At 39.3% G+C, this 27,116-nt stretch overlaps 1 protein-coding gene and 2 long non-coding RNA genes across 4 annotated transcripts in view; 2 read left to right on the top strand and 1 right to left on the bottom strand.

Annotated features, from left to right (window-relative positions):
* Positions 1–27,116, top strand: part of rbfox1 (RNA binding fox-1 homolog 1) — a 372,128-nt gene that overhangs the window by 181,744 nt on the left and 163,268 nt on the right. Inside the window, exon 3 of the mRNA XM_077534130.1 lies at positions 13,351–13,390. Coding sequence (XP_077390256.1) covers positions 13,364–13,390 — 27 coding nt within the window. The 5' untranslated portion in view covers positions 13,351–13,363. The remainder of the gene's footprint in view (positions 1–13,350; positions 13,391–27,116) is intronic.
* On the top strand, positions 21,783–23,259 carry LOC144025705 (uncharacterized). Its single transcript, XR_013284941.1, has 3 exons — positions 21,783–22,191; positions 22,632–22,862; positions 23,135–23,259. It is a non-coding gene; the product is annotated as an uncharacterized LOC144025705 (long non-coding RNA).
* On the bottom strand, positions 23,552–24,921 carry LOC144025754 (uncharacterized). Of its 2 annotated transcripts, XR_013284958.1 has the most exons (3): positions 24,488–24,921; positions 24,054–24,140; positions 23,552–23,972 (listed from the first exon to the last, which is right to left on the bottom strand). It is a non-coding gene; the product is annotated as an uncharacterized LOC144025754 (long non-coding RNA). The 2 variants fall into 2 exon arrangements; XR_013284953.1 differs by having other exon boundaries at positions 24,054–24,921.

Genomic DNA, 27,116 nt, shown 5'->3' with positions numbered 1-27,116 from the left:
AGATTTGTGCCACAATTCCGTGCGTAACAAAATGTGTTTCGTACGTACAAAATGTGTTTCGTACGTACCAAAAATGTGTTTCGTACGTACAAAATGTGTTTCGTACGTACCAAAAATGTGTTTCGTACGTACAAAATGTGTTTCGTGCGTACAAAACAGTCCTCGCGCACGCTTGCTTCGTCTCTCCTCAACACGTACGAAACTTTGATTTACGCTTGCGATGCAAGGGTCGAGGCGTAATATTTGTGCCACAATTCTTAACCAATCAGGAGTCGGACAGGAGAGCAAATCCTGATTGGCTGTTTAATATCCAATCAGGCAGAACTTTGACAACGTGTCGTCACGCCGCGTTGCATCATGGGCGCTTCTTCGATTTTTTTTTTTTTTTTTTTTAAACAAGCACTCGGTCCTTTCCTGTTTGAATTTTTGTCTGTATTTCTGCTGACTTTTATTTACTTAATAGAAGTTTTGTTATGTTACGGGATGAATCATCTCCTAACTGCTTTCCTGCTTAGCGGAAGAAGGAGGGAAAACAAGTTTTAGCGCTCATGGTGATGTTGGATGACGGCATAAAATAGAAGAAAAAAAAGAGAAGAGGCTAACCTGCTACTTACGTTTTCATTATGGTAAGTTACAAAATACTGTACTGTATTTAAGTCAGTAAATCCTATAGTTTTGTCCTCTTTTGATCGTGCTACTATCATTACAATCTTAAACAATGCATGCCATCATGAGTGGCGTACTGGCGTTGTATAAGAAGTAGAAAAGAAAATGTTAGACCATCCATTTTTCTTTAGTAATTAGTGCCTGGTACCACTAAAGGTATATCGTGAATAACAGAAAACATTGAATACATAAGAGCACTGTGTTTGGCAGTCCAATGCCATAGTTATTGACGTAAGAATTGAATTCATTTTGGTTACAAGACAACCATACACCATGACTAGCAGCTGTTGAAATAAACATGTTTGCCCAAAATAATTGTTTTACTAATGTGAGAAACATGGTTGATCTTGTCATTTTTCCATAACAACAGATAGACAATTACAAATCTGAGCGCTAACCTTGGGTTTTGTTTTTATTACCAGGCAACAAAGATGACAAAGGACCCAGAATGCACCTGATGACACCACAACGGAAGTGTCAAAAACACCACGAGAAGCAGAAGATGAAGTGGAGTGGGAAAAATATTGATATCGCTCTATTGGCCCATGCAATATGCATATAACAGACATGCAATAAGTTTCATATGGAATTTTATGCTTTTCTCTGAATTTGACCAGCCACTTGCTAAAATGTGCACCACCATCCACTAGTTGAACATTATTGAAGTCATTACAATTAAATAACTCTGAATACATTTTACTGCATGAGAAATATAATTTGTTCATTAGATAATAAAATCATCACCAGTCATTTCTTTAGATCCATATTAAATATTGCAATATCTATTGCTATATTCAGCAAAATCGCGTATTGCATGATTTTCCAATTTTGTGCAGCCCTAATTCCTGACGTTTTTGAGCCAGCTGATGAGACCAATTTGACTTAGTCATTAAAATGTCTGTAGGAAGAGTCAGAACGTGAAGCTTGAGCTTGACAGCAGAGAAATCAAGAGCTCCTGAAGAATGACAACATTAACATTGGACTATCATAATTTGAAGTTCGAATAGTTGTAATGGCCTGTTTTGCAGCATACCAAATCAAACATTTTTAAAATATTTTTTCTCCTGTAAGTTGTCGACACTTTTACTGAACTTATTTAAATGTGTCTTGCAAACAGTATCATTGACAATTAGAAAAATAAAAAGTGTCACACACACTGTATTCGGAACAACCTGTAAACAATAACCAAAATACTATTGCAGGTACAGTGCCAATGCAGTACATGACACATTTATGGTTTCAAGATTAAAGTGCGGAAGTGCACACACTGCACATTTGCCCATCATTGACCAAGAAGACCTCAGAGTACTGTACTCACGATGATGTATTGAGAATGCAAGACCCAAGAGGTTCCACAGATGAAAATATATTACACATTGTATTTGTAATTGACACTTAATGATGTATTATCGATCAACAAACAGCAAACTGTACATTTTGTTTTTAAATCAAATGAATCGCCCTCAGTTACAGTGCATCTTTGCAGTTTTTATTTCAAGTTTTACACACAGTAGGCATGGTAGACTGCTATTGTGGAGCCATCCATCGCCGTCCCATCCATCTCAGCTGTACTCTCTACCCTTAGACATCTTATTGATGACTGTGACCCGGATATAGAAACGATGCCCAATCTGGATTGGTTTACCTGGTAAATTGGAAACAAACAAAGGCTCAAGGTTATTAATTGTAAAACGTGAAACAATCATATCCATCCATCTTCATGGAGTTATGGGAAAACAATGTGACCATCCATGTTTCTACAGTTTCTTGTTCATGTTAAATGTCTAGTACAACTAAGGGTAACCACTTCATAACCTCTGCAGCTATAATGTGATGCTCTTTTGAGGGAGAACAGTCAGAAGACCTTTGCAATAATCAAGTCTACTGGAAATAAAAGCATGAGTCAGGTTCTTCTGGTATGGAGCATGCAACCCTTCGGTCGAAGTCTTTTAGGTGGTAAAAGGCTGCTTTAGTGATTTGTTTGAGATGGCATTTATGTGCACAAGTATACAGGTAATGACAACAAAATTAACTCGTGAATTGAATTCAAGAGCTGATATCTCGTAATTTTCCACGATTTTCTAATCAATATCACTAACGTACTTAAAAATCAGTAACTATGGCATTGTGTTAACAGTGCTTTTGGACATTCCATGTTTTTTTCTGTCTGTTAGTTACACGATGTACATTTGGTGGCACTAGGCACTAAAAATGCATAAGAAAATAAAGAAAGGGGGTGGCGATTTTTTTTTTTCTTCATCATAACTATGCACATCCATTGCCAATGTCGTGTATGTAACTATTACATACAATTTTGATTGTCTTGGAAGCCTGTGTGTGATAGTGGCCAAGTTAAAAGATGCTACTTTTATGCTACTTACCGTAATGAAAATGTTGAAAGTAGTCTTCGATTCGGAAGTTAGCGTCCCCCCCAACGGTCATCCAACGGTCCCATGAGGGCTAAAACTTGTCTTCCGCTAAGCAGGAAAGCAGTTGGGAGCTGCTTCACCCCGTAATATAACAAAACTTTTGTTAAGTAAATAAAAGTCAGCAGAAATGCAGATAAAATACAAACAGGAAAGCACCGAGTGCTAGTAAACAAAACAAAAACAAAAATCGAAGAAGCGCCCATGATGCAACGCGGCGTGACGACACGTTGTCAAAGTTCTGCCTGATTGGATATTAAACAGCCAATCAGGATTTGCTCTCCTGTCCGACTCCTGATTGGTTAAGAATTGTGGCACAAATATTACGCCTCGACCCTTGCATCGCAAGCGTAAATCAAAGTTTCGTACGTGTTGAGGAGAGACGTAGCAAGCGTGCGCGAGGACTGTTTTGTACGCACGAAACACAATTTGTACGTACGAAACACATTTTTGGTACGTACGAAACACATTTTGTACGTACGAAACACATTTTTGGTACGTACGAAACACATTTTGTACGTACGAAACACATTTTGTTACGCACGGAATTGTGGCACAAATCTAACGCCATACACGTGTGGTGTCTGTCAAAGATTGGAAATCTGCCGACAATTTTAAAATCTTGCCGTGTGAACCAGGCTTAACACCGGACCAGAACTCGTGTCACAGAACGCTGTCAGGGGTGCTGATCGCACACACTGGAGGTGAGGATGAAATAAGAGATTCATGTCAAAAAATCCGAACTGTCCCTTTAAGTGGATGAGTTGTAAAATTACAGCATTAACACGTCAACCCGTTTTAAAATAAATAAAGCAGAATGAGATTTCTGCCTATTTTAAGCAGTGAGGTACTGTTATGAACATATTCCAAATAAAACTGTGACCTTTGTTCTACACAGGCACACAAACGCATGCACGCTCACACACACCCACACAGAAATCATGTGCGCTGGAAGATGCGGAGGAGGAATGACTAAGTCCAATACAACCCTGTTGGAAACAATAATAGGAAAGGGATCTAAGTTGAGGAGACATCAGAGGTTTTGAGGTATTAGTATTTAGAGAATTGTCTGTTATTTATTTACTACAGCCTATTTTCTAATTTTCTGCTTTGCATGAAATATATCCACACTTTCTGTACAAACATAACAAATACACAGTGTTGGACAACATGGTGACCTAAATATTTAGCAAGGTATTTTCCTTGAATGTAGCTTCCCTATATTAGCATCTTTTGTTGACATTTTGGCGCTTGCGCGGTTGTGTGGCAGAAAATGATGGCGGGCTTTATAAATGCGACGTACAACAATAAACTTAGCGGGCAAAATCGCCCCTATTTAAGCACTTTCATGGCCAAAGGACAGAGGAGGTTTACAGAGCAGCATAATATATGTATTGGCGACAAAATTGAAATGATTCAAAGTCCGTGTGAGATGTGAGATGATTAGATAAATGTTGGTCCGACTCACTTGTTTCTTGGCCACAGAGACATCTGCTTTGGGGACATTTTGGACCTTTTTTTTTTTCCTGAAAAATTAAAGGCTTTCAAAAAATCCTGAGGTCCATTTCACAAAGCATGTTCAACAAACCCCGAGACTAACCTTGAACAGAAAGTTGACATATCACTGAGAGAGGAAACTCTGCGTTTTCGGTTCCACGACAGCTGATTTGAGGTAGTTTTATCAACGCAGAGTAGTTTTCACCTGAAGTCACCAGTACACTAAAAAGACCACATCAATTGAGCCCCAATTCGTCACCAGGGCAACGGGGAAGTAGGGCGTGCGCCACCCTCTGCTTCCACGTTTTTTACCCCTCTCAACTGGAAATCAAAATGCGATCATATGATGAATTTGAACATCTCTTTTGAATAAAAGTGCAACACCGCAGCACCTCCCCATAGAGGAAGGTGGCGTGGGAGAACATTGCTGCTCGGGTACTAGGTCAATGTGTTTAAATGTAGTCCTATGCAATCAATAATATTACAGGGGAAAACTGTTGAATGGTAGATCATTAATTCATTTCGTTTAGGTGCAATCCTGCGGGGAGAAGCACACTTGACTTATGATGAAATATAAAAAAAAAAACATTATTATTATTATTATTAACAGTTATAAGAAAAAAGCGGAGCATAACACACAATATATGCTGTGATGTGAGCGAATGACTATGGCGCCGGTAATGTTGCAAATGTAAAGACGGATTAAGTTGTGTATGTAGATGATGGACTGTGATGTGAAACAGGACCGTTCTAAGAGATAACTGTCCAGAAATGTGAGCATATATATGAGCAGTTTGATAAGAATCTCGTGACGAATATTTAATTCACTGCGCAATAATGCAGCTTCATCTATAGGGTCATTGTCAAAAGGACATGCCATGTTCGTGACAAAAGTGGACTTTATATAGACTATAGGCGTATTTACGGAAAAAAATTGCCGCAGCGGACTTAATGAATGAGGAAATGAAATGTGTGTGTGTGGCTGATGCCCAGTCTTCACGTAGCAGGGTTTTTTGCAAACGGGAGGGATTTGTATGTGTTTTGCCGTGTTTGCTACACGTCCCCGGGTTTTTTTTCCCCCTTAAAAACGAAGGTATAACAGCCATGGTTAACGCAGGAAGTCAAGTTTATCCTCAACAAGAAGAAGGCTGCCTTCAGGAGCGGGGATAAGGAGACCATGATAGCAACACAGCAGGAGGTGAAGCTCTGTGTGAAGGAAGCTAAGGACAGCAACAGGAGGAATGTGGAGCAGAAGCTGAGGGACAACAATATGAGGGAGGTCTGGGAAGGTATGAGGACCATTACAGGTCTCAACACAACGACCAGAGCCGTAGAGGGGACAGTTGAGAGGGCAAATGAACTGAATGACTTCTTCAATAGGTTCAACCAGCCCCTCTCTCTCCGGTGTAATAACCTTATTTATTTATTGATTGAATTGTTATTTTATTATTATTATTATTATTATTATTACTATTATTACTATCGAATTTTTATTTATTTATTATTATTATTATTATTATTATTATTATTATTATTATTGTTATTATCATTATTATTATTAATTCAATAACCTTATTTATTGATTGATTGAATTATTTTTTATTTTATTATCTGTTCTTATTGCTGCTGGATATGTAAATTTCCCAGAGGGAGCCATCCAAAGGGATCAATAAAGTCAAGTTTAAGTCTAAGTCCTCTTTGATGTACTCATTCTTTGTGTTTACATAAAGAAGTTGTTTGGCTGACAGTCCGTTTTTGTTTTTTTGCGCTGACAGTCCGTGCTTGTGTGACGTATTGTGGAAGTGACGTAAAGAGACGAGCAGTATAGACCCTTTCATGGCCTACGTCACGTTGACGTCACGGGGTTCACTGGAGGCAAAAACAACTTGCCGCTGGAGGCAACAGAAGTGCACACAAGTGTAAACAAGAAGTGTAAACAACGCTGACTGTCTGTAGAAAACGTCGTCTTGTTGTTGTTTTGTTTGCCAGAACCGTAAAAGCACAAACAAAAACTTAAAATTCTATCGCATCCCAGCCTCTACCAGTCAGAGTAATTACAGACGGCTGTGGTTAACATTCACTGCCTTTGACAAGTATACTTGTCAATTGTATTTTTTAGAGCGGTGCTAAATGGGGGCGAATCTGAGCATGCTCCACTGTAAATATCAAACTTGGAAACAACTTTACTGATGCCCAACCACCGGTAGATGACATCATTGCCCCATTTTATAGGAAATAAACACAGTTTCAGAGTCCATGGGAGAAATGGCTGTATTTTGGCAAACCTACATTTTTCTGCTGTCAATTATAAAAGAACGGGACGGGACAAAAAGTAGGGAGTCTATTCTGTTATTTGGTAGATTCGGTTTATATATAATTATTGAATGTAATATCACGTGAGTATTGGAAATGTAAAAATTTTCTATAATGACTGGCAGTGAATGAGTTAAACGCGATTAGGCGAAAGGACTGGACTGTCTGAGACTATCATCAACAATAATGCTCGTGTTTGCAGCGCACACTTCATATCAGGTAAGATTTAACTATCAACAAGCTTCAGCCTGGGCAATGATATGGGCTAGACTTAGTTGTGATTTAAATTACCGTAATTGCTATACTATGAGGCGCACCTGATTATAAGCCGCACCCACTACATTTCTAAAGGAAAAAGCATTTTGTCCATACATAAGCTGCACCTGACTATAAGCCGCCATTGAAAATGGGCCCACATTGAAAATGAGATACTTACAAAGAAAGACGGTACTATGTAAGTGACGACCAGTGACCACTTTCATTATTGTAAGCAGAAGATCTCGCTTACCCGCTTTCAACTCGCAGAATGCAGGCGTCATTCTTCCCCATGTCATGTACAATCACGGTGTCACGGCAAAATGAAATCACCCTGTAGAGACAAACTAGAAAGCACTACCAAAACCAGTACAACAACTAGACCACTAACTAGCAGAATAATTATCACAGTACTTGCATTTTAAACGCCCTTTCAACCGCCAGTACCACAAAGCATGCTGAAGCTCCCAGCGACGCTACACATGGTAGCATGCCATTAGCAGTATGCTAGAACATACGCTAGCACATGATAGCGCTAGTTTTTAAAAAGGCAGAGCAATAACAATGTACTCACGTTGCTTTTGATCAATCACAAATCCCTCAAAGTCCTCGTCTTCTGTATCCAAAACAAACTGGGCAACTCCATCAAACACTTCAAGCTCCGTCTCATTGTCAGTGTTGACGTGCGCTCCTCGTTCGCTCCTCATTGAACGTCATCGTCCCCTCGCTCCCTCTCCCTCCCAACGCTCGCTGATCGCGTCTTCTTCGCATATTATAGTCAATCAAATAATTAACTTTAAGTGGCTCGTTAAGCTCTAAAACAAGCAAAAAAAGAGAAAAACAAAAAGAGGACACGTGCTCACTGAACATGCACGCTTTAACTTAATGGCAGAAGTTCCCCCTTCTTTTCGTGTATCCTTCCGCCGATGGCCTCATTCACAGTACAAAATAGATCCCCAAAGATATCAATGTGAAAATAAATCAATTTGTCGATGGGAAATCCTCCCACACAGAAAGAGAAAAAGATCAAATATTCTCTCGTTTCCAGTGTTAATTTAATTATTTTTATGACTACAAATGCTTGTTACGGTTCAGGATGAAAAATTCATATACGTATTAGCCGCATCATTGTATAAGCCGCAGGGTTGAAAGCGTGAGAAAAAAGTTGCGGCTTATAGTCCGGCAATTACGGTACTTAAGTCATTATTTGTGGGATTCTTTTTACGTACACGGACTTACAAAAAGTCTGTGTTTAAATGCTACATGCGTGAATGCTAACCAAACGTTAGCTGTAGGTTTCAGTTTTGTCGAGGCGAAAGCCCCCCCGCAATGGTTCCGATAACTTCTTGTAAAATTTGTTGTAGGAGAGGTACATGCCTCGTATATCCTCGTCTTCTGTCCCTGTCGTTGACTTGGCAGCACTTGCAACCGCACAACACAAAAGTCCTCGCTCAAGTTGTTATATTCTAAATTTTGAACATGTCCATTCAAGACGTAGTTAGTCGTAGACATGTAATGATTTATAGGCCTTCAGTTTATCTTTAGTATAAACGCTCAGTTTCTCTATAGGTAGATTTAAATGTCCGGTCATTGCACGGTGGGTAGTCCCGTTGAATCATCTTTCCAGTGCGTGAGTGCGTAGGGGTCAGTAAATATCGGCCCATCAGTCAGAGTTAACTTTTCAAAGTAACATTCACGGTCGTGGGGAGTCACTTTACTTACATATAAACTCAAATGGCCGTTTTCCGCGTCCATTCCGACGTTAACTTTCCGTGAAAATAGGCTGACCAGCGTTACAACCATGCGCCACTGAGGTGTTTTTGCCTCCAGCTAAGCCCCACCCTTTAAATTCTGTCACTTTGTTTACAAAGGGGTCTATTTGTCTAACTACTGCCGCTTAGAGGCTTGGCATGCATGTAAATGAGTTTTAAAAGGCACTTCTCCGTTTGTGTGCATTTTTGTGGTTGTGTTTTTTTTTTTTTTTTTTAAACAAATGAGGCAGTGTGGACAGATTCTTTTTTTTTCTACATGGGGCAAATACTCGTTTTTAAAATATCCAGCTATGTGTAGACAAGGCCTGAAAGGAGGCGGGGACAGAGAACCTCGAGGTTCATTGTGAAAAACCTGCTACTGAACAGGTTAGGCTAATGGACACTGTTACTACGGTAACTGGCCGAGAGCTTAAATTACCTCTTTTTATGAAACAGGCTAGAGTTGACTCTTTTCCTCTGGTTTCAATTACCTCCCTTTCTGAAACGGAGGAAGCAGAGTTTCCCCACATTTCAGGGTTTCTTGACCCAGGGTTCTAACTAAACCTGTTTTGTGAAATAGACGACTGGAGGACGACGATTATTTTGTTTCGAAGAAAGTTGGGCCTGTCTTGTCAACCAAGCAAAAATCCGTCATTGTACTAAAAGCAGAGGTCAGCCCTGACAAGCAGAGGCACAGCGTGATTCGCATCTCCCGTGGGCGATCACCAAAGAGAACGGTAAAATCACTGCTCGCTGTGACTGCAATGCTGGGTAATTATCCTTCAATGATAAGCGTCATTATTTATTTTTATTACAGTGTCACTTGCCCCGTGTTGCATTTTAATGGCATCTGGTTTATGGTGAAAAACTGAATATCAGCGCTTATACAATTCTTCTTTTCAAATCCAGTCTTGAACAAACATGCAGTCATGTAACACCTTTAATGTTTCAAGTAGAATCAGCTGTCAAGATAGATACACAAGTGAGGAGTCCAGGTATCAAAACACGAATGCAGAATGTAATATTTATTCAGATAAGATGAACAAGATGTGGACCCAAGTATAAATTAGGCACAAAAAAGATTTTGTCTCATTATAGGAATCCATAACACAAGGTTGATACTTGCTGCCTTTTGTCCTCTATTCATAACAATGGGCACCTTTTTCTTTTACCTTCAAGGTTTTGCGATCCAGAGCTGCTTATCCACCAACAAGCCCAGAATCTTTGAGTTCTAAGTACAGTGGTACCTCTACTTACAAAATTAATTGGTTCCGGAAGAAAGTTCTTAAGTAGAAAATTTTGTAAGTAGAGACACATTTTCCATGTAAATGCCCTAATCCAGTGGTGTCAAACATAAGGCCCGTGGGCCGGATCAGGCCCATAAAGGGGTTTAATCCGGCCCGCGAGATGACTTTATAAAGTAAAAAACAAACAAAAAAAAATGTTAATGCCAGACCAATAAATCAGCCGGCCACAATCAAAACATAAATTCGTAATTTCACAAGCATTCTTCAGATGAGCAATGCAAGTCGTACACAGAATCGTCCTAGATGTCATTATTTTAAAGTTACGGTTTGTTTAAATTTTTCTTAATTTTTTTTAAAAAAATCGCAGACCGACAGATGTGTAAATACGACACAAATTCAATTACTGGCGACACAAATACATATGACAAGAATTAACATCCTTATCACTTCATTAATTGCGCCATACATTGCATTCTGGGGAAAATATATATGCAAAACAGGTAGATTTAACACATCCGGAACTCATACAGGCAAAGTGTTGCCGTGTCCCATTGGCATTCGTGTTACTTTCTTGGAACAATATATTACAGCTGAGCTCCGTAATTTAGGGCTGGCCCACAAATAGCAAAAATTTGCGTAGAATTGACGGCAATTGTTTGTGTGTTGTTATATACCATTGTTTTACTGTTTCTGCCCACTTGGTCATATATTTTCCTCCATGTGGCCCCTGAGCTAATATGAGTTTGACACCCCTGCCCTAATCCGTTCCGAGTTTCCCAAAATTCAGACATAAATGTTTTATAAAGCATAAAAATGCATCAAAACATGTAACAAATACATGTTATAATTAGATTATTGCACAATAAATGAGAGTTCTGCAGAAGTATTTTTTTCTGCCTGGTGTTTTGCAAAGAACTGATCCAAGGATGTTTTTGTTGTTGTTGTTTTTTTTGTTTTTAAACAATGCTTCGTAAATGTCCAAGGCAAACATCATCTTAGTGGGCAAACACCCGACTGGTGAACACTTTTTCTGGGCGATTCTTTTAAACAAATTCTGAAACTTCATGGAAACTTCCGGTATGGCGAGGCATCTTTTTTTTAAAAAAAAGGCCTGTCTCGTCGTAATTAAAAACTTACTGTGCCTTCATCAATCACCAATTGTTTGAATTTTTGCACAAATTCGTTGGCCGTTAGTTCATACATTTACGAAAAACACCTCATGGGCCGCGGGATGAATGATGAGGACGCTGTATCGACACCGATCTAGTATCTAGGCTCATAGATACCTATGGTAAAGGTTCCTCTTAGCCAATGGGATGCCAGAACCATGCACAAACACCGATCTAGTATTTACGCTCATAGGTACCTATGGTAGGAAATAGCCATAGCCGAAAGTATTTTGCGTTCGGTAATGTATTTTTACCTTCGTATCTAGAAATTTCTTTCGTAACAAGAGGCAATATTTTCCCGTTGAGGCGTTTCGTAACTCGAAAATTTCGTATGAAGAGACGTTCGTAAGTAGAGGTTCCACTGTAAAGAGAGTTCTTGGTTGTAAAAGTTCAGCATGGAATTTATAATTGTGTTTCCACAGCGTCTCAGAGTTCTCGTTAATTAATTCAAATGAGTTTGATGAGGTATGAGTTTGATGAGCCCAGCCAATGTAAAAACAATGCCCCCAAATTTGACCAACCAATCAGCCGTGGTCATTGCAGCCCGCCCCCTCAAAGTTCCTGCCTGGCTCAGCAAGACCCTGCTGCTGAGATAGTACTTGGATGCCCCCTGGGGAATTTAATTACCCCAGAAATTGTTGTTGGTGGAAAAACACGCAAACTGGATTTTACCAAGGTAAACTGAATAGTTCTCCAAAAGTTCCAGCAGTGGAAAAGACCCTCAGGATAGCCCATTTCAAAGTGAGGAACTTAGTCAGGGTGCTGTCGATCGATGGTTTGGAACACCTGAATGAGACCGCAAAAACAATATGACTGCAAATTTTATACTGCACAAACATGATTTATTATTATTATTTTTTTTTAATCCTCTCCAAATAACAAATATATAGTCTCAACAGTACTTTATAATAAAGTGAGCCTCACAAACCCTGTCAGCATCAGCCGCTATCCAGGCTTTATTTATTTATTTATTTATTTATTTAATCGATGAATCAACACTTTTAATACGCCCCCACACCCCAAAAAATTGATGTGCCAAATGCCCCCCAAAACAAGTAAGGTAGGAACTGGACATAAAAACACAAAATGTGGATGCATAATTATATACTATGGCTGTGTCTCTTACAATCCAGTTAAATTAGGTTTTACTTATTTATTAACCACTGGAACCTTAGTATAAAATCTGTCACAGGAATGTAAATGTGTGATTTACCAGAGTGTTTTGCCACTTTATTTATATAGCGCTGTAGTTGGAATTGATTTAAATTATTATTGATGGTTTTGATCAGATCATGTTCAATAAAACATGATACATGATTAATGTAACTGTATTGGATTCAATTATAAATGTAAATATTAATTATTTTTTTTACTAGTGCACCAAGTAAGAGAAAGAAGTTTCTACTATTTTGCAGCATTGGTACTTCTGGGAATGTCTTCCATATAAAAGTAAAATTGGTACTGCATGAAATCCTTAACTGAATCAAAAATCAATGTAATCGTGAATCGAATCGGGCCCTTCTGAATCGAATCAATTTTGGAAATCTGAATCGATATCCAGCCCTACTAATAAAGCCCCTCTTGCTTTTCTGAGGCAGATGGGTGTCAGTTCTCAGGTGGAGCTTTATTGATTTCGATAATCTGGCTTGTACTGCCAAAAACGTCATGACTCCATCACATCTAGCAGCCTATTTTATACTGGAAGCTTTTACTGTACCTTAAATAGCGTCACTACTTCTTGTAACATCATTGTGTTTAGACAGCTTGGCAGGTGCACGATTATTTGATGATGGAGCAAATGGGTGATTTAAAAACTTGTTGAATTATAGACAGATTATGTATTACAGTAAGTATAATTTTGACTATTGTATGTCGCTAGTATATATATGAACAAAAGAATAGCCCTAGCCCTTTCAAAAGGTTCATTATAATGCACTACCATACTGTAGTGTCTTTTTAAGGAGTGTGATTTCTTGCGATACATCCGTTACACTAACTTACTGGTTCTGTCTATTTTCTCTCGTAGGTTTTGTCAACTAATGAACTGTGAGCAAGAAGATCCGAGGGTAAGTTCAGCCTGCTTGGTGTCAAGTGTGTCAAATGTGTATGTCCAAACAGTTCGGTACAAATTATGAGGAGAAGCGCTGGCATACACAGCAGACTTAAGACACATGCATGAGTCTATGTTGGACTCTGTTCAGTAAACACATATTTGTGACTAGGGTTGCAAATTTGGGAATTTAGAAAATAGGAAAGATTTCATGTGTCTCTAGTAAGACAAATAAATGAATACAATTTCTGTTAGAACAGGCTCATGTTGTAGATTGGTTCGTCTCTGTGTGCCCTGCGATGGGCTGGCAACCAGTCCAGGGTGTCCCCCGCCTACTGCCCAGAGCCAGCTGAGATAGGCGCCAGCACCCCCCGCGACCCTTGTGAGGAATAAGCGGTCAAGAAAATGGATGGACGGATGTTGTAGATTGCAGGTTAAGGATATCATGGTGCTATTAATCCTCTGGTCCCTTAAAATTTCATGCACACCACAGGCACTTAAAAATGAATGCTTTGATTTAACTTGTATGTCGAGGCATCTGCATGATGAGTGTTTTGGTCTCATTACTTACTTGTCAAGAGACCTGAGACTAGCAGTAAATCGGCAGCCTCATTATAAATTGTGTGGACTGTGTTCAGCTTGCTGATATCCACTTAATGAGTCAGGGATCTCTTCTCTTTGCTGTCGTCTTGTATCGGGGACCTTGAGGCGAGTGCTTTATTTTATTGCTGAATTATAAAAGTGGTTTATTTATATATATATTTTTAATCGATTTTCAATAAGTATCCAGAAAAATGCAGCTACAGCAGCAGCGAGGGCGGCTCATTTTGGCTTTGATGTCATGCAGCAAAGCTCTCATTAAATTGTGGGTACATTTTGAGTCTAAAAATAAACTTCCAGCTTCTGTGTTATTATTCATGCCATGGCATCTTATTGCAATCCCCTCTACACGCAGCTACCAGCCAATTTAATTTCTTTTGTAATTGTCTATAACCATAAAAATATGAATGAGTATTTCCTTCAGGATAATAGGGAAATGAGAGGAGCATAGATTGCGCTTGCAGTTTGAATCTGGACACTGAATTGTTTTTATTGGTTACGCTGCCTTTGGGCATTTTCAAAAAGGAACACTTAAAACCAAATATTATGCTCTTCAATAGCACCATAAGCACATACACATAATCAAGTTTCCATTGTTTATTTTCTGTTAGTGTGGCTTTGTGCTTTGCCTTACACCATAAATAAATACAGACAATACAGGATTTGTCCACTGCCTTTCCTTTTAACATTTTGTGTCTTTATACAGTATTTTCAAATAAGTATGGAGAGTAACCTGCTCCACAAATAGTGTTGAAGGTTGAAAATAAGCAATATAAGCTACGTTCTGCATATGGAATTGACAGCAAATTTGAAGTCATGGATGTATTTGCGACAAGGTACGACTGCATGGCTTGTACTGATTTACTTGGCCAAGTAGAAAGTCCCCCATTTTGCCGCTGGAGCCTATCCCAACCGGCTTCAGGCAGTAGACTGGGTACACCCTGAACTGGTTGCCAGCCAATCGCAGGGCACACAGAGATGAACAACCACTCACACTCAAACAGCACACCTACGGAAAATTCGGAGTGCCCAATTAACCTGCCATGCATTTCTTTGGAATGTGGGAGGAGACCGGAGTACCCGGAGAAGACCCATGCAGGCATGGGGAGAACATGCAAACTCCACCCAGGAAGGCCGAAGGCTGGACTCCATCTTGCATCCTCAGTATGGCAACTTCTTCTCACTCATTGTCACCTCCTGTCTCTTCTTTTTCTGTCACTGTTTCTTTTGTCTTCATTCTGTCTGTTTCTCATTCCTCACACAGTCATTTTTTACTGTGGCTGCTGAGCCCAGGCATATCCTCTCTTGATTGACTGCCTCACTTTCATCAGGAAATGCCAGCATTAGTCATAAAGTAATAATAATAATAATAATAATAATAATAATAATAATAATAATAATAATAATAATTATAATAGATCTATGGCATATTTTTTTATTTACATTTAGCCTTCTGGTAAGAGCAACTGCTGTTTTCTATCTGTGCAGATTTTTTATTTATTTATTTATTTTTGTGAGACAAGCAATTCAAAATTCTGAAACTATTAGGCTAACATGCACGTCTTCAACAGGCAATACAGCACATAGGTTGAGAAAGTCTACTTACATCATTTGTCTTTTAAGAAAAAAAACGCAGTTATTGTTTTTTGTTTCTTCATTTTTGCATTGCAAGCTACACGTTTCTCGTCAGTTGCATTGACTCGCTATTGTGAAAAAATATGTTGGCTCAATTTTAAAAAGAATGTGACTATTTACATGCATATTTTTGAAGTACTGTTTTAGTTCAGCCAGTGTTGAGTAGGCCACATGCCACAAGACCTACCTAGCTAAAATGAAAATATAAAAATGTGATTGAATGTGCTGAAAGCACTGAAAGCACTCCCACATGTTGTTTGTAACCTTTAGGATTGTGGGAATGCTGAAACGCATTCCTACATATGTTATTGAGATTCTTTATTCTTATTATTATAGCATTTTATTCTCCTCACTTTTTTTATGTCAAACAACTCCCACATAATACTTCCGATTTACACCGTTCAAATTTCAATTCGCTGAAAAAAATCAGGCCTTCCAGAGTATATATATCGTGCGATCCCACATTACTTACAATCGCACAATTTAACATTAAAGATCAACTTTTCCTCATTCATTTTTAATGGGACTGACACTGTTTTTTTTCTAAATCTCTTTCCACGCCCACTTCCATACATACAACTGACCATCATTACCAGCTGTCTGATACTGCTCAGTGGCACAGTTGGGACCAGGCGGTTGCAGGTTCAAATCCCACCTCTGACTGTACATTGCAAATGTATCCGTGGCAATTATGCTAAGGGATATAAATGTATACCAACTGACTATCTTATCAGGAAATGCATTATACTGAAATTATTAAACCCATGTGTCCCCAATCAGCATTGATGCCTTTCAGCATCAGATGACACTTTCAAATACAAATCCGCCAATTAGCTCTGATTTTCACCAAGTCAAGTCAGCTCACCTGGTAAGTACTTGAGCAGGTGCATTTCAGAGACACGCAAGTGCTGAGTTCGAATTTTGCTGTATAATTATTTAAACCTGCTCTATGTAATAATTTGACACAAAATATCTTCACAATGGCGTTTTTGTTTGACGATTTTAATTAGCAATTCACGTTCAAACCCAAAAACGTTTAATACTTTATATTTCACTCCCAAACACGTGCACACGTGGCTTCAAGCAATGGTAGTTATTAGGTTCCATGTTTCGAAAACGACCAGCAGGTGGCAGCAGCGTATGAGCGATCAGCCAAGTCCATGTTGCAAACAAGCTCTTTTTGAGCTCTGGGTGGACGAGTGGAACCGTCACTTGCCTTCGGTGCTGGTTGGTGTGGATTCGCTTCAGTGTAGCCCTGGACCTCTATGGCCTTCTGCATCCACCACTCTTTCTCTATCTGCCAGAGTTCCCATTGAACAGTGGCATGGAAAATGGAGAACCTCATGCAAAGGATAAGAGATGGTGGAACTTGGAGAAGAGTGTTATGTGATTTTTTTCACGAATGAGAGGGCGGATGTTGAGGGTTGACACACTATGCGACATTGCTACACAGCTTTCAACATGGAAGTAAACAAAGCCAGCGGGGAAAGTTTTGGTAGGTGTGGCCGAAACCTAGCTTCATGTAGCAGTGTGGAAATATTTTGACTTGGAAAGCTGCATCAGTCTAACGGCAACTTGTAATGTATGCAAGTTGAGTATTTCACTTGGCGGAAAGAACAAGGGTGCGTTGAATACAACAAATTTCAGACGCCACCTGAAATACAGAAACCAGCACTACATGCTGAGTTTACTGCAGCCACGCAATAGTAAAGACGACACTGAGCCAACCGACGCTGACACAGACTGCAGAACAAAGAAAAAATGCCCAAGGATAGTGAAAAAGACGAGAAAATCACATCCATTATAGCTCAATTCATCGCGTTGGAAGACCAACCTTTGTCCGTTGTGGAAAGCGTTGGCTTTCGCTGTTGCAACTTGTATCAACTGTAGCCACGGTATGAGATACCTTCTCATCACTATTTCTGCGACAAAGTTCTTCCGGGTCTTGTCTAGGGAAGTAACGATATCCAAACATCACGATATGATATTGTCACGATATGAAGGTCACGATACGAAAATTATCACGATATTGTGGGGGCGTTGGCGATATTTAGAAAAGATCACAATATTCTAAAAAAAGAGAGCTTATACTAAAAAAAAACAACAACAACACATTATTATGCTTTTGTACATAACATCAATGCATATAAACAACCTACAATTGCTTATAACAACATTGAGGCACTTAGTTGCTAATGCAAGCACACATTGATCGCTTCACAAGCAAATTAGGTTCCCCTTCATCTGACAATTAGCATATATTTTAAACATAGAAGGACAAAACATCCCTAATGAAAATTAAATTGCACTAATAAACTAGCCACTAGGGGGTGCTAGAACTGCAAAAATGGAAATCAACCTGACTTTTTTTTAACAGATGTGTTCCTTTTAAATATTGTGAACATGACGACGACGATATTGTGGCAGTTTTAATATCACGATATTGCCCATATCGTTACATCCCTAGTCTTGACAAGGAGGTATTTGACCACCTCCTCGTTGTTTTATGAGACATGCTTGCCATGGAGTTTCCGACAGACATTTGCAGTTTGTCCGTGTGCCCAATGTCACTTCTCAGTCAGACAGCGCAATGGGTTGACGCTAGTATTACTTTACAGCAAGGGTGTCAAACATAAGGCCCGCGGGCCGGATCAGGCCTGTAAAGGGGTTTAATCCGCCCCACGAGATGATTTTGTAAAGTTAAAAAAAAAACAAAAAACAAAAATTGTAATGTCGGACTAATTAATCAGCCGGTCACAATCCAAATATATGAGATTTGCAATTTCACAAGCAGTCCTCAGATGAGCAATGCAACTTGTATGGGGGAATCATCCTTGATGTCATTATTTTACACACAACTTAAAGTTAGTTTGTTTTATTATTATTATTATTATTATTATTATTATTATTATTAATCATGGACTGACATACATGTTAAATACGACACGAATTCAATTACTGGTAACACAAATAGATATAACAAGGATTACCATCCTTATAATGTCATTAACTGCGCCACGCAATGCGTTCTGGGAAAAATATATATGCAAAACAGGTAGATTTAACACGTCCAGTACTCAGTGTTGCCGCATTCCATTTGCATTTGTATTATTTTTGTGGAACAATATGATTACAGTTGAACTCCGTAATTTAGGGCTGGCACACAAATAGCGAAAATCTGCGTATAATAGATGGCAATTGTTTCTAAGTTATATACTGTTTGTAGTGGAGCTGATAGGAAGGGGTTGGTTCGTTATGTGGCTAATTGGAAACACGACGGCGTGCCGGTCAGAGCACAGGCAGGAAGAGACAGGACCCCAGGATGTAATTCAGTAGCCTTTACTGATGGGGTGATCGCCAGAAATATACACTGGTTGACAGGACGTTGGAGACATGAATTGAAATTGGCTTAAAGGAACTTGACTAGACTTATAATTGAGTCTGCAAAACAAACAGAAAAATATAATTAATCTTAACTCACAATATTATTACAAATAAACCAAAGCTCACATATATCACTAAGTTAATTACTAAAGTAATGTCTGAATACTGGCAGCACCAAAACATACAACCTTTCAACAATACAAAGTACCAAAGGAACGCAGTGTAGGTACGCCATCTCTTGGTCGTCAAATTAACTGCACTTAGTGACGGCATGAGAAGGCTACATACATTTAACATAAATCCGCCCCTCCTACAATAACGCAGCGAGGAGGAGCGACGCTCGTCACTTTACGGGACACTACAATATGCAAATACCATACAGCATACGCATATATTCACATATTAATGACCGCGAGTGACGGCGACACGATGCTAGCGGGCTAATGTGGCTAGTTGGCTCACAAGCACTCAGACTGCGGCAGGCTCAGAGTCTAAAGGCACAACGCGAGCACTTACTTTGTTGTCATCAACTCAGGGCGTAAAGGACCATCAATGGGGTGAGTAAATGTAATTTCTAAAGTAAACTGGCTTCAACTAGCTTAACTCGATCGCAACTGACGCGAACCGCAACAGGAAAATCACTATGTGACGCATCACAACGTGAGACATCTACGCGTGCGCGTGAACTAGATTCAATATGAGCCTGAGCCTTTACTACACTGTTATTTTACCGATGCAGCGCACTTGGTAATATATTTTCCTCCGTGCGGCCCCTGAGCTAACATGAGTTTGACACCGCTGCTTTACAGCGTGTAACTTGGCATGCGCAGCACTTTCGTGCATCGAATATGGCGGAGCACGTGAAAGAGGCGATAGAAAGGATGCTCATCACTTGGGGATTAAAGAAGGAACGGGAGCGCGTAATTTTGCGGGACAATGCGTGAAATATGAAGAAAGCCAAGGATGATATAGGAGTACCAAGTCTGGGCTGTTTCGCTCACATGCTTGTTAAACAAATATGTATAAACAAAAGCCTAAAAGTTAGTTGTCTAAATGGGAAGTTGATATATTTTCAAGTGATGTCCTTTTTGTTTGCAGAAATCTAATAGGGTGTACTTCATTGGGTGATATATCATAGCGATTAAAGCCCCAGCATAACATTTAAGGCTGGCCTGAAATGACTGTAAAGCAAAATTATTCATGCTATAGGACTGTTTCATGAATGAAGAACTCAACAAATCCAGCAGCTTACCAAAGAATTTCCCAAGAGGTCTGCATATATGTTTTTGGGGAGGAAAGTGAGGGTGGGCTGCATTTCTTTCAGCTTTATTAAGATTCAAGCGGTTGCAGCTCCAAAGAAGAGATCATTAGAATCAATATTCAATTTGAGAGCAGCTGCTTGTGATGTGGGGCGGTGCTTCATAAAAATGTCAAAAAGATTTAGTTGTGACTGGAGGGATGACTTGCATTTGTTGATCTTGATTTGATACGATATAAGAAATATCTGAAAGAGCAGTTATAGCAACAACATTAATATGCACATATGAAATTAAATACAAAATGAATTAAATAGCATGAGACAATGTTATGCAAAATATCGGTGGGAAATGTAATTCAATCAGTGTGTTTTGGGTGTTTCACTTTTTTCATTTAATTTTCCTTCAAATGTATTAGTATAAATATTTAGTCATTCAGAAGTTTGTAGTTATTAATGACCATACAACACTGAAATGAAGGGAAGGGCATGAAGGAGTGTATATGTGCTTGCGCGCGTGCGTGGCTGCGTGCGGGCGCGCCGCAGTTGGACTAAATTGACTATTATCTATTAATGTACAGGAAATATAAGGAACAATGGGTTTTATATCCAGATTATCCACTCAATTCAACATTTGTGGCCTCAAATCTAAAAAATAAATAAATAATAAATAAATAAATAATAATAATAATAATAATAATAATAATAATAATTATATATATATATATATATATATATATATATATATATATATATATATATATATATATATATATATATATAATAATAATAATAATATAAAGTCGATTAGTTGTTAAAAATATGAGAAGTTGAGTCGATTTAAAAAAAAAGTTGTTAGTGACAGCCCTAAAGGTGTTTGTGCCAAACATTCAATTTGGACTTTGGGGCAAAAGATTCAACCTTGGTTTCATTAGACTATGACCTCTTCCAAATCCATCTTGGAATATGTATTATATGCAAACCAATCCTTCGGGTCGAACATTGCATGTCTTTTTTTTTTTTTTTTTGTATTTCAGTTTAGCCTAAAGACTACATTAGCTGACAGCTGCCAACCAAATGTACAATATGTCTTAAGCATGTCACACTAAATTCTAAAATAAACACAAATCTTACCACGTCGTATATAAAGGGTTTCATTCAGCACAACACCTGCTATTGGCCCTATCATCAAGCTTGAAGTGTTTCCACGCTGTGCTTCAGTCAATGGAGCCTGTAAAATGACAGCATTCCAGCAGGCACAAGACGAATCAGTCTTTTCACACATATGTGCAAACAGACACATATAGTATCTATTAGGTGAGCGCTGAGGGTAGTCTATTCCCTATGCTCTGAACAGTACTCTCCTCTTCACCTCCTCAGATTCAATCAATAGTAGCTCGTTCAACTCAAGGGGAAGTGGGGGTGTGGATACGTGTGTGTGTGTGTGTGTGTTGGAATTGAGGTGTAGAAATGGGACTGGAGATGGGGTGAGGGAAGAGGCAGGGGATGTGGACCATTGATCCTGCTGTCTTTCTTTTCTTTCCCCGACCCACTCTTTACCTATACTAATACACATATATTTTTTTACATTTTAACTCAGGTCAAATAAAGGCTATAGTTGATATATTACTGTAATTCATCTATAGGTCGCTTGCACATGTCGTCACTTCCGCCTCGGATTTCTCGTCGTCGCCATGCTGGGTGGCCTCCATTTACGTAGCGATTCGGTCTAACACGTATCTATCACGTTTGTTTTCTGCGTTTAAAATGGTACATTGTTGCTGCATCGTTGGCTGTTCGAACAAAGCCAAGGGGGAAAATGGTCGGTCTTTTTTCCGAATTCCGAAAATAACTAGGAACCAGGGCCTGGAGACAGAGGAGTGCGGACTCCGGAGGGAAGTCGTTACTTTGGGCTCGTGTGTGCAGCGATCACTTTGTGAGCGGTAAGCTTGTTTACCTTTATTTAATGCATGAGGATTAATAACGTTTCGACCGCCCATATATGGGCAAGTTGCTTATGTTTTGGATTCATGAGCAAGCAAGTTCGGTAGTACAAGCTGGCTAGCGGACGTTAGCCGAAAGCTAACATCGAACATTTTCACCTAAGTAGTGCCAGTGCAAAGTGTTTACTGCTGAAATTGGATTGATTAGTCTTGGGCTTTTAATGCCGATAACATGTTTTTTGGTGGCAAAATGTAAACTTGGAAAAAAAAGAGACAGAAGGGGCTGATGCAAGAAAACAGACCCCCGGGGGTGATGCAAGAAAACAGACCCCCGGTAGCCTACACATCATGCTAAAGAACTTATTCACGGCCACCCTACTGCGGTAAAATAACCAGTCTTTCCATATTTTATTTGTTTATATATTTGTTTATTTTAACAGGTCGCCCTGCGCCCGTTTTTCTGTCCAATCATCCCGACTGGGCTCCAACATTAAAGTTGGGTCCCAAGTTACAACATCTATGTCTCAGCCCAGTCGGTGCCAAGATATGAACGTGCACAGGAGAGACAAGCAAAGAAAAGACGACTCGAAGTGGCAGAGATTGTTGCAGTTATGCAGCCAGATGGCTCCAGTAACCTGTACCCTCAAGTACTGCTGACATCATTGACTCTGGTATGCCACTCAGAATTCATTACATGATATATTGTATGCATGAGTGAATGTATGTGTTTGTTTGTGTGTGTACACGCACCTTATATTTTAGAGACATTTGGAAGTGTTTATAGAAATAAGTATTTGCCTGTAGCAATGTTCATACATGAAAAAAATGCAACAAAATGTGTACATTTCTTTTACACTGACAAAAAAACTATACTACTTTACTATATTAAACCTATTACTGGTACCGTATTTTTTTGTGATTTTTTCTTTATTTTTTTCTTTAGGGTTCTCATGCCACACCGACTTGATTGCCAATGACATGATGGAAACGAAGGCGAGCATCAAAGCATTGGAGGAGGACAACATGCGACTGTTTGTTTGGCGCTAATAAAGGCAGCGTTTATACAAATTCTATTGTTGGGTTTGTTTACAAAGCTATACATAATACAAATGACAGGATTTGACTCAATGTGCAATATGGTCCCTCTTAAAGTAATGGCATAAATCTCTATTATTTCTAAAAGCACAAAAAATGAAGTGAATAATGATTAGATGTAGTAATTTCAGGGTTAAAAATTGAACTGTTAATTAATGTAGTTTATTTTAGCACAGGTGCCTACCATCCTGAGATGACGGTATGATGTAATGTTGATGGGGTACGCAATGACTTTCATTATGCTATGTACAGAGGAAAAAGTTGCTCTCTTTTAAATTTGTTTAATGTAAGACAAGTACCAGTACTGTGTTACAGTTTTCCCAATAATCCTTGTTTCACACTTGTCACAAAACCACTGTCCTTTTGGCAGTCTAGATTGGCACACTTCAAGTGATATCATTTGATTTTACAATCTGCTGCAGCACAAAAAACTACTTTATTCCGCATCTTTGAAGTACATGAGCAAGTGGTAGGTGACAGCGGCTGAGCAGGAACACTGGAAGTCCACTGCTGATCTAGTAAATGCTCTCCCGAGCAGTTCAGGTAAGGAGGGGATTTTGGGGGAAAAAAACTCTGGCTTTTCCAACTGGCCAAAACGAGCGATCTGGGTGGACTCGCTCAATCACACTTTGTCCACACCACAAAGTCGCAGAAGTCCGTCCAGTTAAACTCATCTGTGCCTGAATCTGAAAATATTACAAACATTGTAATGAAAATATGAAACATAGAATTAAATAAGAAACTACAAAAAGTAAAGCCATACATACCTGGTAATACTATTGGTGTTGTCGTGACAAGTGATGGGAATTGTTGCCATCTGGCACCAGACAGAAATTGGGTGTTGTGACAGCCTCCTTAACCGTGAGATCATAAGAAAAGCTGTCAGTATGCTCAGTAGTTACCATGAACACGTTTTATTGTACTGGAAACTGAAACTAAAAATACGTCCTCTGAGAGTGGTTAACCTTAACCATTTAGAATAAGTTGATTAAGTAACATGTAACTAGTGAAAGGGTAGCATTAAATTTAATTAAGCCACGGGGAGGCTGTGCATAGTTACTTTTTATTCTTATACGCTCTGCCATATTTGCCTGTTATAAAATTGTTAGAAAAACCACATCAGGTAAACCTAGCTGTGCATGTAAACACAATGATAACAGGAAGCCTGAGAACAAATCAACATTTTTGTGTGCAGAATTACCAACACCATGTGGTTTACTTATGTGCAACAGCAACCGTTTCTTCTGATGCGATGTTAAAGTTTACACTCTGTATCCACCCGCTTACAAAATAATTGTAAGCCTCCAGGGATTTGTTGGCGTGTTATGGAGCATGTTGTCAACACGAGGTAGGGAAAAATGTCCAGAGAAGTCACATTTGGCCAGCAAGCTTTCTCCGTCAAAAAAAAAATCACACTTGGTCAGGACGTAATTAGGATCAATCCCGCCACACAGAGACACCTTCTGCCTGTATCGTTGTTTTTGATCTTCCGGTAAATCGTGAAAATACTGCGAAAATTACATCAGGTTGATAAGCTCTACCGTGTAACTCGCGAGTGTACCTTGTGAACCGGCGGACACCCAATATGGCGCCCGAAGGAAAAACTCCCATGATGCATTACGATGTGCAAGCGACCTATACAGCCAAAACAAACCCAGTGCTATTTGCCCCTGTTGTATGAGCCACACCTGATGCTTTGGCAGGTTTGAGACCTGCTACAGAACCAATTCAGACTACAAAGGTAAAGAGTTTGGAGACGAGAGCGCTGCATTTTCAAGATCTGCTTAAGGCCGGCTTAATGCAATAGGATTTGAACCCCAAAGCGTTCAGCTGAACAGAATGACTCACTTCCGACGCTTCACTCAGCTTCGGCAGTCAACGTAGGAGACCTGGAAAATGATGGTTGGCCGATGTGATCATACAACGAATATCAGCATTTATTTTGAAAAGCGCCCAACAGCGTTTGGAATTTCCCTTTCAAACGCCGGACTGCACTTTTCAAAATATAAATGTGAATATGCGTTGTATGATCACATTGGCCAACCATACTAATGAAACCCCATATTTCAGTGCTGCTCAGTCGATGGACAACCAACACAGTCATTTTTGGCCAGTCCCTATAGCGATTGTGTGTTTAAAAAAAAAAAAAAAAGTGTAATTTTCCCGATCTCCGATGTTTTCTGCCGAGTTCCATAAGTGAATAGTCCGGTTTTATGACTTGACAGTAGCAGTTTCAAAGCCTAGTAATGACTAAATGTTTGAGAAACTGAAGTACCTCGAGGCGGTTGTCTGCTAAGCAGTGCAGGGCTACCAAATGTTACAGATCGTCTATATTGTGCAATAGAAGAAGTCATTGAATACTTACGCGTTATGCCTACAACACTGATTGTTTGGGATATTTAAAACAATACATCTAATTGCCCAAACAGGTTGAAAGCAAGGAAAAATAATTGATACATATTTTCCGTACTGGAAATGCACACCACAACAGAAACCAACGCAGACTATGAAGTACTTAAAGGGAGGGTCCTAAGTTTTCACTCAGAAATAAACACTTCATAAACACTGGATGTATACACATGAAATCCTTCTCAATCAACACCTCTTATGTACGGTGGTGATTTTGTCATCAACCATCACAACCCCCAAGCCTGTATTTTGCCTTTTTGTTGTGTTTTGCCATAAGAGGGACACTTCTGGACAGTCAATTTTTACCCCTCCAGCCAATCACAGAGCGGGGGGCGTCACCGAAGGCAGGCGCAATGTTGACGAGGAGTGCCGTCTTCAGCTCTTCAGTGATAACACAGCTAACAGTGCCCGGTTGAAAACTAGGGGTTTTATTGGACAGGTAAGTGCCAAACAAGACAACAAGAAAATATTAGCTTGCTAATTTAGTGACATGCTAGGCTGCTAAGTCACATTGACAAGGGTAACTCGGCAATATAGAACGAGGGTCAAACTTTTTATATCCTTGTTTTTACACCGTGCAATAGGTGAACCTAAGCCAAAAGGTGAATCTCCACACCAGGCATGACACGACTAGCCGCGAGGGGAGCTAATTATGTGCACAGTCTTGGATCAGTAATGTACAGAGACACCCACTGCTGCAGTACAGCAAGTTACCGGTGTTGTGCTGAGTGTGTTCAAAGGCAGGGGCGTGAACGTTGAGCGAGAACGGGTTGAGCTATGGGAGGAGACCGTTTTGAATTGTTTGCTTACAAACAGAAACGGTCAAAACTTCAGACCCCACATTTAAGTCAGACAGTTCAAAAGATTTTGGGGAAAGAATTGCCTCAAAAAAAATCAAAGGTTTAACTGCCATCATAAGAAAAACCTCACCAACTCATTAAGAATGAACTCCATCAGTGTTTTTTTTCTTTTTCTTTTATGTGACTCATAGTAACACGCAAGGTATGGAATCAGATTTATTCCAAAAGGTAGCAAACAATAAAATAAGACATTGAGAGCTGTGATCTAACTCAAGCAAAAAAACGTAATCTTAAACGTAAAACATTATTTGCAATGAATATATTTGTGTTACTTTTGTTTACTGTCCTCTTTTTTTGTTCCCCTTTCTCGCTGATTTCTATTTTTGCTTTCAATGACAGTTTTTTTTTTATATCGTGATTCACTCGAGAGTTCTCCACAATATCAATCTGGGACTGCTCCACGGTGATTTGCTCGGGAAAGGCGGGACATTCTACTCCATCTTTACCAAACACATTGTCGCTCTGTGGTTCGGATTGGTGGAAATCAACGGGAGCGGTATAAGATGTATTTTCTGGAGTTTGTGAACTCACAAATACCGCGAGGATTCATCTTGCAGAGCA

The sequence above is a fragment of the Festucalex cinctus genome, chromosome 1, assembly GCF_051991245.1.
Source record: "Festucalex cinctus isolate MCC-2025b chromosome 1, RoL_Fcin_1.0, whole genome shotgun sequence".
NCBI classification, from domain to species: domain Eukaryota; kingdom Metazoa; phylum Chordata; class Actinopteri; order Syngnathiformes; family Syngnathidae; genus Festucalex; species Festucalex cinctus.
The sequence above is the reverse complement of the archived record's forward strand: the minus strand, read 5'-3'. Positions and strand labels throughout refer to the sequence as shown.